General features: G+C 49.0%; 1 protein-coding gene across 4 annotated transcripts; it reads right to left on the minus strand.

Annotated features, from left to right (window-relative positions):
* Positions 1 to 1171: 1171 nt before the first annotated feature.
* Positions 1172 to 15559, minus strand: jakmip3 (Janus kinase and microtubule interacting protein 3). 4 transcript variants are annotated; one of them, XM_076035233.1, is made up of 24 exons: positions 15274 to 15559; positions 13960 to 14185; positions 13639 to 13881; positions 13313 to 13552; positions 11961 to 12161; positions 11082 to 11195; positions 10703 to 10858; positions 10413 to 10541; positions 9953 to 9988; positions 9792 to 9863; positions 9532 to 9636; positions 9322 to 9450; positions 8805 to 8888; positions 8622 to 8684; positions 8199 to 8297; positions 8021 to 8119; positions 5252 to 5311; positions 5073 to 5138; positions 4604 to 4672; positions 3797 to 3874; positions 3444 to 3677; positions 3215 to 3280; positions 3048 to 3101; positions 1172 to 2386 (listed from the first exon to the last, which is right to left on the minus strand). In XM_076035233.1, exons 2-23 carry the CDS (start codon positions 14092 to 14094, stop codon positions 3051 to 3053), a joined length of 2529 nt encoding a protein of 842 aa, XP_075891348.1. In that variant the 5' UTR covers positions 14095 to 14185; positions 15274 to 15559; the 3' UTR covers positions 1172 to 2386; positions 3048 to 3050. The 4 variants fall into 4 exon arrangements, with proteins under 4 accessions (XP_075891348.1, XP_075891349.1, XP_075891351.1 ...); XM_076035234.1 differs by lacking the exon at positions 1172 to 2386 and having other exon boundaries at positions 2852 to 3101; positions 5258 to 5311; XM_076035236.1 differs by lacking the exons at positions 1172 to 2386; positions 11961 to 12161 and having other exon boundaries at positions 2852 to 3101; positions 5258 to 5311.
* Between the last annotated feature and the right edge of the window lie 845 nt (positions 15560 to 16404).

Consider the following 16404-nt stretch of genomic DNA (forward strand, 5'->3'; position numbering starts at 1 on the left):
AACAGAAGCATCGATTTGGGACCCACAAAAAAAGTGCAGCCGTCCTGGTTTAGGTTGGCAAATTAAAGCGTCACAGGAACTGATTCAGAAATAGTGATACGTTAATCCTCTTTCTGAGATGGAGCCATATTATGTTCTTGGAATCCATTTTTTCTTTAGATCAAAGCAATACAATAATGGCCTTTAACACACATATATTTATTATGAAATACAAAACAAAAAAAATATTCGTGCAAAATACAAAAATACATTGGTGAAAGTGGTGGTGGCCGGAACTGCTCATTAAGGCGTGTTGGTCTGGAGGTCTCTACTGGCTCCAGCTGAGGGAACGCACGCCGATAACAGTTGAGTTGAAGGGGAAAAACGCAGTGAACACAGGAGACAAATTCACAGGAGATGGCTCACTGCTACCACATGACAATGGCAAAAGTGACCGACCCAAATCTTTGCCAAAGCTCTGTGGCGTTTGCTATTATTATCATCGCATCCATCATGTCCTACTAGCCATCAAGACAATATTGAACAAGCTGAACAAACATGCTAAGCAAGTCTTGCACCACATTGTCTGGCCACCGGCCATACCCATATCAGCGATCAAAAAACCATCTGGATGTAAAGAGATGGGAGCTCGCTCCGTGTGTTCGACATGAGGCTGGTTGGTGACATAAAATCCATGAGGACCCTTCAGCACCTGCCCATAAAGCCACGGGTCCATTGAAAACTTGCAAAAGTCAGTGGAACTTGTTGGGGCTGAGAGACACTTCAAGAACCCAATAGCTCCTGGAAAGGTTTCTGGTCCAGGGGAAGTATTCCAGAAAGCAGCTTATGAGAAAACTCTGAGTGTGTTCACCATGAAATAAGAAAAGGTGTTGTTATCTGTTCTGGAAGAGACTCCAATTTCACACTCTGGTGCTTCAGTATGTAGTAATAACCACACGTTTATCCTCCTTACACAGTAAAAACTGTTTCATCCCATCATTCCTTCAGTCCACGTCATAGAGAAATTTCTTAAAATCACATAAAAAAAACCCTGTTTTTCTGAATATATTATTTGCACTTAAGAGTCGTGTTTACACAGTTTGGTAGTCATTGTGTATAAATGCACTTTTTTGTCCCTTTGAGAGATAATGTTAAGATCTCACAGGGATGCACTGTCTATGACTTTTCTTCACATTCTCCACCACTTCTGCAGGACCTCATCCATCTGTGCATCGTTAATGAAACCCAGCAGCAGCAGCACCTACCACAACAGTGAGTGAGTACGTTGTTTGGTTTTATGCCAATGTGGCTTTGGCATAATCAGCTTGCAGCTGAAAGCACCACCTCCACTCAGAGGGCTCGAATAAGGACAAATGATTCACCCTTCATATTTGGTCTTCTTTCTTTGCCACAAATAACCAACAGCTTCTTCCCAAAGCGCTTGGGAGGAAGCTGGGCAGACCGTTCACCTGTGGCCATGCACACCTCTAACTTCTTCTGTCTCTCATTTGCCTCATAAATTTGGCACTCCAAGTCTGCCGTCCACCAGTGTCAAACTTTAAAATCATAAGTGCAACTACATTAAATATCTACATTCAGATATAATTTTCTCTTTTGCCATCGCAGCTGTTAATTTATCCACTTTAAGTTCATACTCGCTGTGCTTGTGCTCAATTGTTTCTTCATGTCTTTTGGTGACATTTGCCACGGTGAATTGCAATACTGCATTAATGTTGGCTTTTTATGGCCCGTGGTGCACAAGCCAAAGTCGGAGAGAACCTTCTCGGAGTTCAGAACAGAACCAGTGGGAGCAGCTGTTCTGCACGCACACACTCGGGTTAAATCAACGCTTAGACTCAGAGTTTTTGGAACCTCCTTTCTGGAATACCACAAGGAAGTAAAGTTCCTGCAGTGGGAAAGAGCCTTGTTGTGGATAAAGAAACGAGGATCACACACATAATGACCTTAGATCCATGAGGTGGACAGTCTGAACAAGAGCAATCAGAACACGGTTCGGTGGAGTGGAGTTCTGGCCCGGCCAGAGTCACTGACTCACCTGAGGACACTCATCACACAGATGGGTCAGGGTGAGTCGTTGTCTCTCCTCGCCGAGCTGCACTTCCTGTCAGCTGCTCCATGTGTCACGAGTGGCAGCTAACGGAGTGCTATGCTAGTTAGCGTCGCTGTCCGGTCTCACAAGCCTTGTGTGTTTCCTTGTAGTCCTCGGCTGACCGGGCGAGGTGCGCTCCGACTGGCAGTCAGGTCAGTGGGCCAGCCTCGGCCATCCACTTCAGGTTCTGAACCAGAACCTCAGTGATCTTCCAGCCCAGGTGTTCCAGACCGAGACGACAGCTGGCTTTTTTTCCCCCACGCCAACATAAAAAAAATACAACTTTCCTCCGATAACCTGCATAAACATGGACACAAAGGCTGCGTTCAGACTGCAGGCGAATCTGATTCAAATCCGAATTTTTGAGGGCTGACTGTCCACACTGTTTTTAGCAAGTTTCCGAATGGGATCTGGCTCTGTTCAGACTGGGCCACATTATTGATCGATCCGACAGGTTGCTGTAGCAACGACGTCGGAGCGGAGGCGTCGTCCAGCGTAGCGTGTAGTGTGTGACGTCATATCATTGCGACAGCGGCACCTGTTGCGATCCATGCCCTGGAGCTCGGCTTGAATGGAGCTAGTATCTCCCCACACACTGATGACACAGGGACTGCTGTTTTCTACTTCTTCCGTCTGCCCCATTACGTTACAGCTCCGCATCTGGAATGTCGCTCTCTGCTCTGGCGCATTGGCTCTTGCGTTGCGTAGAGTGACGTCACGGACAGTCAAAACCTGTTCAGACTGAGACGCATCTGTCCGAAACAGATTTTAATCCGTTTTGCAAAAATTGCATTTCATGTGATTTGTGACTGTTTAGACAACAAAAGAGCCAATCCGGTTTCAATCTGGATGGGCTGCAAATCGGATTTTGGCTGCCAGTCTGAAGGCGGCTAAAGATCCCGTGTTAGATCCGAGTCTAATCATCAGCGGTGCAGTAAAACTGTGCGTTCACACTCACCTGTTAGGACCAGAGGATGAAGGCCAAGGAGAAGAAGAGGAAGAGGAAGAGGAACTGGAAGAGGACGAGAGCAAATGTTCAGCTGACTGGGACACAGGAAGCAGAATGTGTGTGGAAAAGTTGTGGTTTCAGAGTGTGTGTGTGTACTGCTGTTGCTGTTTCTGTACCTTCTCCTCCAGCTCTTTAATCTGTCTTTTTTGTGCTTCTATACATTCTTCCAACTCCTTGTTTCTCTGCCAAACACAACAACCACGACACAACGATTGATATGCAATGGAATACTATTAGAATAGAACTAGAACACTAGAAAAATTCACAACAAGTTTAGCTAAATTCTATTACATTCATCCGTCTTTTGCACGCGATTATTAATTAATTCCTGCTGAGCGTGTTTACCTGCTGCATGAGTTGCAGGAGGTCCATCCTCTGCCGCAGGATCTGGGCATCTCTCTCTCTCAGTTCGAACATCACCGCCCTCTTCCATTGGTCCATGGCTTTCCTAAGCCCCTCCCTCTCGTCCTCTGTCAGTGTTTCGGACAGACGGCCCCCGTCCATCTTCATGGCCTCTACTGCAGACTCCTCCTGCAGCTGCAGGGCCTCAAACAGCATGGCCTCCAGCTCCAGGATCCTCTGCACGGAGGACCCCAATGAATTACAGGCTGGAAAGGCTGACGGTGTGTTTTTATGTGGGTTGTTGACAGAAGTAGGGTTGTTTTTTTGTTGCTGTTCAATACTAAAATCACACTAACCTTATGTGCCTGGTCCATCGACTGCTTCCTGTAGTCCAACTCTTCATCCAGGTAGCCTTTCTGCTTGCTGAACAGGTCCTACAAACAACACAAAGAGGTCAGAGTTCAGTTTAAAGCTTCAGCTGTGGGAGACTAAACCAGCAAACGATGTTTTGTAAAAAAAAAAGAAAAAAAAAAGAATTGACCTCAAAGGAATGTTCTTGAGGACATATTTTTTACGGCAAATCCAAGAACCAAAACGACTTGTTGTGACCTTACAGTCACATGACAATGTGCATTTTGTCAGGAAAGAAACTCTATTCATGACTCAAGCGTTTAGGTTCCAGACTCTGTGTCCCCAGGTGACATGACGACATATTCAATGACGAATTTAACTGACGTCCTTGCTGCTGAGGTGATGGCTGCACTGCTAAGGCTGGACACACTCCTGAACCCAGGACTAACTCTGTAGAGAGAAGACTAACCCCATCCAGCCATACAAGAGCAGGACTAAACTTGCAGTGAGAAGAACAACACAATAGAATCAACCATGGACACAAGGAGGCAGCAGCAGCAGCAGCAGCAGCAGCATCAACACTGGGAAAGAAAAGACACCAAGGACATGTTGTGGTGAAGTTGTAGCGGTGAAGCGTCGAGATTCTACAGAGCTCGCTTGATGCTTCCGCTGTCGATAATACGACTGGAAGTTACAGAGTGTTTTTTCAGCTTGGCAGCCCTCCAACGCTCTGACAAGTTGCACAAACCAAAGTGTAAATACTCTGATTCCATCTGACCAGCAGGGGGAGATGAAGGCACAGCAGGTTTTACCTTCTCGCTCTCCAGGTCCAGCATCCTCTGCTGCAGCGACGACTTGGTCACTTCAATGGACTCCAGCCACTGGACAGACAGAGGGATGGACAAACACAGACAGGGAAGAGGCACCTAGATGAACACTGTGGTAATATTCAGCCAACAGCATCTCTACCTTTCTACAGGAACAATGTCTCAGGATGTTAAAGTTCAGGACAGATGGTTGAATAAAGTCCAGCTGCATCAGGTGCAGAGACTGATCGCTCACCTATGACCTGAACAGTTGTGAATCTACTGTATGCTTCAACCAGGCTGGGTTTACAGACTAAGGTTCCACAGTAAAAGACTAAGAGTTGAAGTTAGCTCTCTTTCTGCATAAGGCCAGAATAAAGTCTCAGGTTTGAGTGACGTCCTTGTTTCCCTTCCAGTTTCACTAGTGTCACTTTTTCCAAAACAGACCAAAGGTAAGTTTAAGTAAATCACTCACCTTCTCTGCAAGAGTGAGGACCGTTCTGGCGTGGATCACCACGACCTGCTCCTCATTGGACAGATTCTGCAGGGCAACAACAACAACAAGACGGTGCACCGCTAAAGCACAGGGTGAAGAAAACGCTTGGCTCAGGTCCGAGAAAAAACACACACTTGTACAGAATAAATTCAACATACACTTACGGCGTTATCTCCCAGGATGTCCAGCTTCTTCATCAGCTCACTGATGGTGATCTCCTGGGGAGCAAAACAAACAGGCCGCTCAGCCTATGAAACAACCATCAGTGTTATGCATGCGGCTACAGATTATTGCCTAAAACGTGAAGAGAAAAAAATGAGCCAGTCTTAGTTTAGTTAGTGAGGTATCTTCAGGTTAATGCCTCTGTTTGCAGAACTACTGCAGTCATTCACTTCCAGGCAGTAAGCTACGTTAGAGATCACCAAGGTTGTGGGGTGATGCTAGGCGGTTGCTAGAATGTGCCAGACTGCGTTGGTGATTGTTACTAGGCGGTTGCTACAACATCAAACATAGTCTTGTTTCATTTTCTACAACCGCTTCGCTTGCACTCGCGGTGGGCGATGGAGTCTCTCGTGTCCAGAACACCCTAGCAGTTGAACACCCTCGCTGTTGAACACCCAAGCTGTTGAACACCCTAGCAGTTGAACACCCTCGCTGTTGAACACCCTAGCAGTTGAACACCCTCGCTGTTGAACACCCTAGCTGTTGAACACCCTCGCTGTTGAACACCCTAGCTGTTGAACACCCAAGCTGTTGAACACCCTTGCTGTTGAACACCCTAGCTGTTGAACACCCTAGCAGTTGAACACCCTCGCTGTTGAACACCCAAGCTGTTGAACACCCTCGCTGTTGAACACCCTAGCTGTTGAACACCCAAGCTGTTGAACACCCAAGCTGTTGAACACCCAAGCTGTTGAACACCCTAGCAGTTGAACACCCTCGCTGTTGAACACCCTAGCTGTTGAACACCCTCGCTGTTGAACACCCTAGCTGTTGAACACCCTCGCTGTTGAACACCCTAGCTGTTGAACACCCAAGCTGTTGAACACCCAAGCTGTTGAACACCCTAGCAGTTGAACACCCTCGCTGTTGAACACCCTAGCAGTTGAACACCCTCGCTGTTGAACACCCAAGCTGTTGAACACCCTCGCTGTTGAACACCCTCGCTGTTGAACACCCTAGCAGTTGAACACCCTCGCTGTTGAACACCCAAGCTGTTGAACACCCTCGCTGTTGAACACCCTAGCTGTTGAACACCCTCGCTGTTGAACACCCTAGCTGTTGAACACCCAAGCTGTTGAACACCCTAGCTGTTGAACACCCAAGCTGTTGAACACCCTTGCTGTTGAACACCCTCGCTGTTGAACACCCTAGCAGTTGAACACCCTCGCTGTTGAACACCCTCGCTGTTGAACACCCTCGCTGTTGAACACCCTAGCAGTTGAACACCCTCGCTGTTGAACACCCTAGCTGTTGAACACCCTCGCTGTTGAACACCCTTGCTGTTGAACACCCTCGCTGTTGAACACCCTAGCAGTTGAACACCCTCGCTGTTGAACACCCAAGCTGTTGAAGACCCTCGCTGTTGAAGACCCTAGCTGTTGAACACCCTAGCTGTTGAACACCCTCGCTGTTGAACACCCTAGCTGTTGAACACCCTCGCTGTTGAACACCCAAGCTGTTGAAGACCCTCGCTGTTGAAGACCCTAGCTGTTGAACACCCTAGCTGTTGAACACCCTCGCTGTTGAACACCCTCGCTGTTGAACACCCAAGCTGTTGAACACCCTCGCTGTTGAACACCCTAGCTGTTGAACACCCTCGCTGTTGAACACCCTCGCTGTTGAACACCCTCGCTGTTGAACACCCTAGCTGTTGAACACCCTTGCTGTTGAACACCCTCGCTGTTGAACACCCTAGCTGTTGAACACCCAAGCTGTTGAACACCCTTGCTGTTGAACACCCTCGCTGTTGAACACCCTTGCTGTTGAACACCCTCGCTGTTGAACACCCTAGCTGTTGAACACCCTAGCTGTTGAACACCCTTGCTGTTGAACACCCTTGCTGTTGAACACCCTCGCTGTTGAACACCCTAGCTGTTGAACACCCAAGCTGTTGAACACCCTTGCTGTTGGACACCCTTGCTGTTGAACACCCTTGCTGTTGAACACCCTAGCTGTTGAACACCCTAGCAGTTGAACACCCAAGCTGTTGAACACCCTTGCTGTTGAACACCCTAGCTGTTGAACACCCTTGCTGTCGAACACCCTAGCCGTTGAACACCCTAGCTGTTGCAAGGTGGTAACTAAAGTCCTATTCGCACGGGATTAGTACTACCTGGTGACCTCTGGTAATTTGTAATAATCACAGAGGACGTCTGTGATCTTGATTCCGTGCAAATGCGCCATGTCTGTAATTTGTAATGTAAATATTCCACCGCAAACGACCAACCAAGCACAGACGCCCTGTGATAATACCAGCCCCGTGCGACTCTGCATCTCAGTGATTGGGGTGTTTGTTTTTATTTTCTACTTCTCTCCCAGTTGAGACATGGAGGCCGGGGAGGAAATTATTAGTTGCAGTTTTGACAGTGTTTTAGGAGCAAATGCTGTCTCGTATTGGTACTGGAAACCCATTGGAAGAAAGATTGAGCTCCTTGCATAGCAGCATGCGGTAAGAAACATTTGTCTATCTTCCAAATGGCTGCTGACGCCCCGTTATCCCGACAACAACTGCACACTGTTCAGAAGTCACGTTGCTGCTTTGACATTTCATTTCGGTCAGTAGTGTTGGAGGACAGCCGCCTCTACAGACAATCCCTCAGAAAAGGACGCGTCCTGCTTGGCAAAGTAATCATTCATATTATTTACTTATATAACAAATATATTTATGTAACACACACACACACACACACACACACACTACTCACAGTGACCCCTTCAGCCTCGCAGTAGATCTGCAGTGGACTGAGGCCTTCTGGGAAATAGAGTTGCTGGAAGTTGATGGCAGGTGAGCGTCGCTCCCTCTCCTGGGAAGTGAAGGTGGATCCAGTCAGGAGACAGAGTGACAGTCAGGAGGGAGCGTTCCAGCGACGCGCCTGATGTTACCTCCAGTTCTAGGATGCGAAACTCCAGCAGCTCGTTCTGGTCCCTGATGTCCTGGATGTCGATTCTCAACCGCAGCTCCTCCCCTTCCATCTGCTTCACCTGAATGACATCACGGTGGTTTACTTTGTTGTATCTCACACTGATTACTGACCTTTATATATGAGGCATGAGGCCGGGTGAACTTTCTAAGCACTGATCTGAGACATTTGAAAATGTGTGTGGCAAGATGATAAGCTGAGCTGCTGCTGGAGGCTCATTTCCCTGCGACATCTCGCCAGGAGGAAACCACAAAACTTCAGCTCAGTTCTGGACTTTACAAGGTGTCGTGTTTACTAAAGCAACAAATTGGGCAGGAAGTGACATCACATTGACTGACAAGAAGTTTCCTGTCCATGTTTTCATCATAAGGGAAGTTGCTCTCACCTTCTCCAGCAGCTCCTGGTTCCTCTGATACAACAGCTGCTTCTCCTCCACCCACTTCACATCCTGACAGACAGACAGACAGAGACGGTGTGACAGCTGAACCATTTTGTGTCTAATTAATTAGCAACTGATGAAAGCCAATCGTTAATTAATTGCGTGAATGTGTGTGTGAGTGTGTGTTACCAGGCCTTGTTGACTCAGGGCTGACTCCAGGTCAGCAACTCTACTCTGACTGCGGCTGAGTTCCTTCAGCAGCTGTTCTCTGGTCTGAGAGAAAACACATCACCAGAACATCAGGCAAATATCAGGACGTGTACACTGCAGAAATACACAGTGGAACAACACAGCAGAATACACAGTAAAACTACAGAGTGGAACGAAAGAGTGGATCTAGACAGTGGAGCTACACGGTAGAAGTACTCAGTGGAAGTACACAGTGGAGCTACACAGTACAAGTACACAATGGAACTACACAGTGGAGCTGCACAGTACAAGTACACAGTGGAAGTAGACAGTACAAGTACACAGTGGAACTACACAGTGGAACTACACAGTGGAACAACACACTGGAACTACACAGTGGATCTACACAGTGCAAGTACACAGTGGAAATAAACAATAGAACTACACAGTGGAACAAGAATGCAGAAGTACAAATTTGAACTACACGGTGCAACTACACCGTCTGACTCTGCCTCACCTTCATCTCCTTCTCAGCGTCGTAGTTTCCTCCACTCGTCTCCGTCAGCAGAGCGTACGCTCGCTGCAGCGCCTGGTACTCCTGAGTCAGCTGACGGTAGCGTAACTCCGCCTCCTCACGAACGCACACCTGACGGACATGAAAGACATGGACCGGCTAGAAACAACTCTGCACTGTGTGTGTGTGTGTGTTTGTGTGTGTGAACGGTACCTCCTCCGGTTCAGTGTCAGGAGTTCTGTCAGTGTGGAACGACAAAGACGATCCGTCCGAGTCCACTGATGCTTCCTCGTCGTAGCCGTAGAACGTCTCAATGACCTGCACACATGAAGACCAACAGTGGTTTCAGTGTTTCTGGTGCTGATAGTCAAAAGTGGCACCAGCTGTTTGTCCAGGGTTCAGGGGTTCAGTTATATGAGTGTTTGGTCTGGGTTTGCTTTGGTTAGACTTGGTGTGGCTTCTCGGGTTCTCACCCTGCAGGCTCTGAAGGTTTGTTTCCTCCTCAGTGAATTATGGCGCCTGGTTCGCACTAACACCTCCCTGTCCTGGAAAAACGGGAAGAGCATCACGGTGGCACAGTGCTGGTGCCAACAGTCTGGGACAGACTGGCAGGAAAAGTCCTGCGAGTACTTACAATAACATTCTTCACATATCCAACCGTGTCCAAAGCCTGAAAACAAGTGAAAAAAAAAGTGTTATAAACTTGTGTTACCGTTGTTAACATCTTGTCCTCATTGCTCCCTGTTGTCCCACAATTCCTTCAGTCATATTTTCCCAGATTCTCCGCTTTCATTTTCCATTTAGTTTTCATTGGCCAGAATTCCCAGAGTCATGTGTTTGGGTTTGAGGCTTATCAGAAGGTCTCTGTGGAAGTTCTTAGCAATTTGGTTTCATTTTCACTTGAAAGGATTTCCATGTTTCAAACAAAGTTGACATGGGATGACAGGACAGGGAACCCAGGAGACAACTGGACTCCCGTTCTCTGTTTTTTGCACTGTATCTGTGGGGGTACTGTAAGTCAACATGCACATTGTGGTGCTCAGGTATTACTGTCATTGTGGTGCAGTGCCAGAAGTCGTAACAGACAGTTGTACCTTGGTGAGGTCATCGATGATGTTCTGTTGCTCCATCACTTGTAGCCGCAGGAACTCCATCTCCCTCTGGTCCTGGCTGTAGCCGTGATAGCTGGTCCGGTCCAGGTCATTCAAGGAGCTCGGTCTCCTCTGAAAGGGACAGTTGCTAGCGTGTTAGCACAACAGCAGTGCCAAGAATGTTCTCACTGCCGCTAGCATGTTGACTGACCATCTGCTAACTGATACCTCACACAGTTAACACCAGTCTGACCCTGCACTTGCATAGTTGGGTGTGTTTGGCGAGGGGTTACCATGGTTACTATCTCCAGGTTCTCCTGCGTGACAAAGCGCAGCTTGTTGTCAAGACGGCGTAGTTTCAGCGACAGCTCCTCGTTCTTTTTGTTGAGACGCTTGTTCTTGTCCAGAAGTGGAAGAAACTGAGACTCCGCCTCCCTGAGACGCTTCAACTGCAGCGTGCGACAAAAAATAGAAGCTCGCAAAACTTATGCTTGTGAAAACAATAAACACACAACACACAAACGTTAAAAAATACTGAAAGTATGTTACACTGTGTTGTGAAACAACACATTATTACTTCAATGTGCTTAACAAATTTTCATACAGTGTGAGTGGATTAGGTGTGTGTTGTGTGTGTGTGTGTGTGTGTGTGTGTGTGTGTGTGTGTGTTACCAGTTCGTTGCGTTCTTCGGACAGAAGTGCATTTCGATCCTCCAGCTTTCTGACGACAGCGCTGAGCTCAGCGATTTTTAACTGAAACCTGCGAGTATCCCGGTCCTCCTGAGACTGAACACACACACGCACACGCGCACACACACATACGCACATGTTTATATTCGGCGATGTCCTCATTTCAGAACAACCCGATTGGCTCTCAACAGCTGAAGTGTTTAACAAGCTGTTCGGAGTGTGACAGAATAAACGGGACAGTGTGGTTGGTCGGTGTGAGGATCTGAAGGTCTGAAGGTTTGGAGTCAGAGGGTGGAAGGATGTTAAGACAAAGAACTAGGAGCTGTCTTACTGTCTCATGCGGAACCACACAAAGTGAAGTTGCGCATGTGAGCTCCACTGACCCTCTGATGAACTCAGTGTTAACAAAATGCATCAGTAGAAAGTAGCTTTAGGTGCTGCAGCTGCTGCTGCTGCTGTTGAGGCCAGTGGCAGGAATTTGCTCAAAGAAGGCCCGGCCGTCAGCAAAATGTCAAGATGCATTAAACACATGAAACAGCAAAGAAAAGCATCGCGTCCGACAAAGACAACGCTTCAACAGCAGCGGAGTTCAAAGTGTTGCGACCGTCTACACCTTGTGAGCACGTGAGTTAACGCGACCATTTGTGTTTTACATTTTTGCCGATTTTCATCACCCAACCCACCGGACCAAGTACGACCACTGCAAGCAGTGCAAGCGGTTCTACCCGCTACAGCACAGTGAAAAAGCAGTCAGATACACCGGCGCAGGCAGTCAACCGCACAAAACATCAGCGTCAGTCAGCGGAAGAGGGGGGTGGGGGGGGGGGTCACTTCATGCGAGGCGAGCAGGAGGAGGCTTACAATGTGAGGAGACACGTTGGGGCTGGTGTTACACGACTGGCCAGTGTGGATAAGCCCCGCCCTCTGCGCGTCTCTCAGAGCTGCGATTTGCTGCTCGGCAGCCTGAGTCTGAAGCTGGAGGCGGTGGGCGTGTCCAGCCTGCAGCCCGAGAGCCTTGTCCAAAACACTGACAGCTCTGTCCTTGAGTTTAATCTCATCCATCTGCACACAGACAGGCCGACAGAGGGACGGACACACGGTGGTTGGGGAGGTTGGGGGAGGGAGGGGGGCGACAGACAGACAGACAGACAGACGGACAGACAGGCAGGAGGACAGAGAGGGTCAGAAACAGGTGTGTTAGTTGCGACGGGGTTGAACAGAGGAGCGGTGTTGAGTCAGACAGGGAGTGGGCGGAGCCATTCATGCACGGAGGGGGCGTGGCTACAGCGCTTCACTAGCGGTGTTAGTCTCCCTCCTTCCTGTTGGTTTCCCGGCTCCACAGTGACTGATAGTAAAACCAGATCCAAAGTCCTGCAGCCCCAGTGGTGCGACACAGACTCACACAAAGACACACAATGCAATGCACTGAAAGGCGGCCGCAGCTTTGACAGCCTGAGCGGAGACACACACGCGCGCGGCCCCGCCGCCACCAGGTCGGGCAGAGACAAAGAGGCGATTGCTGCGACGCCGTCGCCCCGACAGAACCCCCTGCACGGCACAACACCACACAACAGCATTCACAGTGACTGAAGAGGGGTGCATTGTGGGTGCAGACCTGTGTGAGCTCTGCTGCCTTTAGAGTGAAAGTAAACTTCTGCAAATTATAACGACCAGCTAAAGAGTTTTGTTCAGTGAGCTGCCATGAAGCCAGAGTCACTAAAGACTGAGATGAACTGCTTCCATTCACTTCAACCCAACTGTGACGGCCGCATTCTCTGTCTGTCTGTCTGTCTCTCCGTCTCCCTTTCTGTCTCCCTCTCTGTAAATCTATCTGTCTGTCTGTCTGTCTCCCTGTTTGTCTGTCTGTCAATCTATCGTTCTGTCTGTCTGTCTCTGTGTCTGTCTGTCTATCTTCCTGTCTGTCTCTTTCTGTCTCTGTGTCTGTCTGTCTCTGTCTGTCTCTGTCTGTCTGTCTATCTTCCTGTCTGTCTCTCTCTGTCTCTGTGTCTGTCTGTCTATCTTCCTGTCTGTCTCTCTCTGTCTCTGCGTCTGTCTGTCTGTCTCTCTGTGTCTCTGTGTCTGCCTGTCTCTGTCTGTCTGTCTATCTTCCTGTCTGTCTCTCTCTGTCTCTCTGTCTCTCTGTCTGTCTGTCTGTATCTCTGTCTGTCTGTCTGTCTGTCTGCCCCCCCCCCCAGTGCCTCTCGGTACCATACCAGCCTCCTGATCTCTCTCTCGCAGTCCCTCTTGGTTCGGTTCAGCTCCTCCTGATGCTGGTGATGAGCCGATCGGAGCTCGGCTGCTCTGGCCTGGCAGGCCTGCTGGGCCACCGTCAGAGCCTCCTCTGCGCTCCTCTTGGCTCCCCGCAGCTCCTGGACGTCCTGCTGGAGGCGGCACCGCTCCACCTCCCAGCTCTTCTTGGCCTCCTCCACCTCCGCCAGCAGGGCGCTTCTCACCTGTGGGACAGTGTGGGGGGGAAACCTCGGTGAAGGTCGAGTTGTGGGGCCAGAACCCGAGGGCCTGAGGCGGACACGTCGGTCACCTTGTCGGCGGAGCCGTCTCGAAGCGTGACGAGCAGCCCGTTGAGACGCTGGATCTCTCCGTCTTTGATTTTGATGACCCTCATCAGCTCCATCTCGTGATGCCTCAGCAGCGTCTCCCTGGTGAAGGCCAGCTCCTTCTGCTTCTCCTCGTGAAGTTTGGTCTTCAGCTCCGTCACGGCGATGGTGGCGCGGTGGTGTTCGGCCTTCACTTCCTGACTCTTCTCCCTCTCCAGCCGGTTCACCTGAGAACGCACACGACGCGTCATCGCGCGTGAGCATTTCATTTTGTCTCTCTGGAGCCTGGAGAATGTCCTCCGTACCTTGGTCTTCTCCTGCTGCAACTCAATCTGGATGTCCGTCAGTTTGGCTCTCAGCTCCTCGTTGGCTGCCTGAAGTGTCGCCATGGCGTCGGGACGCTCCACCTTCCCGCGTCCACCGACTCCTCTCTTTGACATCGCCAACGCCTGCCGTGCCGTGCGCCCCCAACCCCACTGGACTGTGCGTTAATGTACGGCTGGACGACACCTGCACCTGTGGACAAACAGCCTGGAGAACCAACGGATCATTGAGTCGCTTTGGACCTGAAGTGAACCAGAAATCCCTCAGCTGCACTATAAACTACTCGGACAGCCACTTAGCGGACTGGCCACACTGCAGTTACAGTTAAAGTTGGTGACAATGTTGACAGTGACAATAAAGGATTCAATTCAGCTCAATTCGCACACTGTGGACAGTCACTGTACAGTGTTACATGGTACCAGTCACGCTACAGTCACACTTGATGAACAGTCACATGTAGGTTTTAAGAGAACATTTGAAACTCTTGACAAAAAAAAACTTTATATTACCATTATTAAGCTGGTTAATTAAGATTATTGTTGTTGTAGTATTTCGTATAAAATTGTGGATTTTGTAGAACTCCTACACGATTACAGGACTTGATAAAGAAAAAATAATCTTCCAGAGTAAACACCAGAGCACTGACTGGAGGAGATCCCAATGCACCACGGTGCAGGACTAAATTTGGCCAAACTGTGGTGTCTATCAGAGGAACACTGAAAACCAGCCAGACCCGGACAGGTCTTTCCTATTTTCTCTATTGACTTTTTACCTCGATGCGATTTTGGATTTACTTTTTGTGTCAGATTTCTACGTGTTTCATCCACTTATGGTGTATTGACTACACTCTAACCCCAACACATTTATAATGATGCTTTCCGCTGAAATATTGATTAATGTGCATTGCCGTCATCAAATTTATGAATAAAAAAAAATGAAATAAATAAAGGATGGTCACACTGTAATCAGCAATTCTGGCCAGTAGCACAGTGCTACACTTGACTGCAGCCTCACTTCAAGCCACAGAACTGCAGGGGGATGGGAGGGGGGGGGGGGGGGGCTTTGGAAAGCCTTTGACTGCATCTGAGTGAAATGTGCAGTCCCAGCAGAACAACCAGCATCAGCAGCTACGGTGCTACCAGGGAACACCAGGCGACTCTGACACGATGACACACATCTGGATCAGGTGCATGCAAATTGAAGAGTGGCCCGGCAGGTTACCCACAGGCAGGCAGACAGACAGGCAGACAGACAGGCAGACAGACAGACAGGTTAAAATGACGTGAATTACTCACCGTCCAATTGGACACAACATTGCAGCGTTGCGCTTGTGTGTGTGCTTGTGTGCGCGCGGTCGCGTTTTGTGGGTGTCAGTGTGCATCAGCGGGTTAGCCTCATCCTGAATGTGCTAACCAGCTAGCTCCTCTGCAACTCAACTTGTCGGCGTGCGCGTCCCTGTCAGTAAGAGCCGGCCTCGACCTCGCTGTGCGTGTGCGTGTGCGTGTGCGCGTCTCCCTCTTTCGGCGGTGAGCATTTGGCTCCTGTCATTGGATGTTTGGCTGTCGATGCTGTTAGCATCCCTGCAGCCTCCGCTGGCGTCATCCTCCTCCTCCTCCTCCTCCTCCTCCCAGCATCCTCCAGTGTGACACACGGCACAGAGTTTGGGAACGAGCGCCCCGACTCCCCCTGGTGGAAGCTGGATGTCAGTACAGCAGAAAGTCTGCACCTGGACCCCTCTCGCCGTGAGTGCGCCGTGCTGTACTGCCACCCAGTGTCCAGCAGAGGACGTCGTTTCAACGTAAGCTTTAGAGCTGTGGGCAAACGCCCTTAGAGAGCAGCGCGCGTCATTCAGAGAAATATTTGAATTACAAAAAATAAAACATTCAAATAGGTCTTAACTGAAGGTCTCCATCAGTGTACCTGAAGTGAAATAATGTGTAGGACAAAAAAGGAAAACGTGATTTTTTTTTAATCCTTCTATTACTATTTCCTGTCTTGCTGCAACACTGTTAGTTTAATTGCCTGAAGAAGGGCCCATTGCATTGAATACTGAGAAAGACTCCACAAAGATTTGTGGCTAACTGGCTGATCAATCTTCAGCGCAGCAGATCTGGCAACTGATTGGAAAATACTTCCAATCGGTCGCCAGATCGGAAATGTCGTTTCCATGTAATTATGCTGACTTAGTGCAAAGAGTCAACAGATCTTCGCTATAAGAGGGTTTCACCAAGCAGGTAAAACCCTCTTATACCGAGGTCAAGGTCAAGGTGCATACAGGACTTGTGGGATACCATCTGCCGTCCCATGCAGTGCCTTTGGTTTCTGTGCAAACAACACCGATGGACAGACATCATTGGAGATGAACAAGATGTGCAGGCAGGCAACCCAAACAATAACCCTAAAACTAAAGGGAGTGACTGCACTCG

This window comes from Nelusetta ayraudi, unplaced genomic scaffold (assembly GCF_046127955.1).
Source record: "Nelusetta ayraudi isolate G7.1 ecotype Tasmania unplaced genomic scaffold, CSIRO-AGI_Nayr_v1 ptg000042l, whole genome shotgun sequence".
In the NCBI taxonomy this organism is placed as follows: domain Eukaryota; kingdom Metazoa; phylum Chordata; class Actinopteri; order Tetraodontiformes; family Monacanthidae; genus Nelusetta; species Nelusetta ayraudi.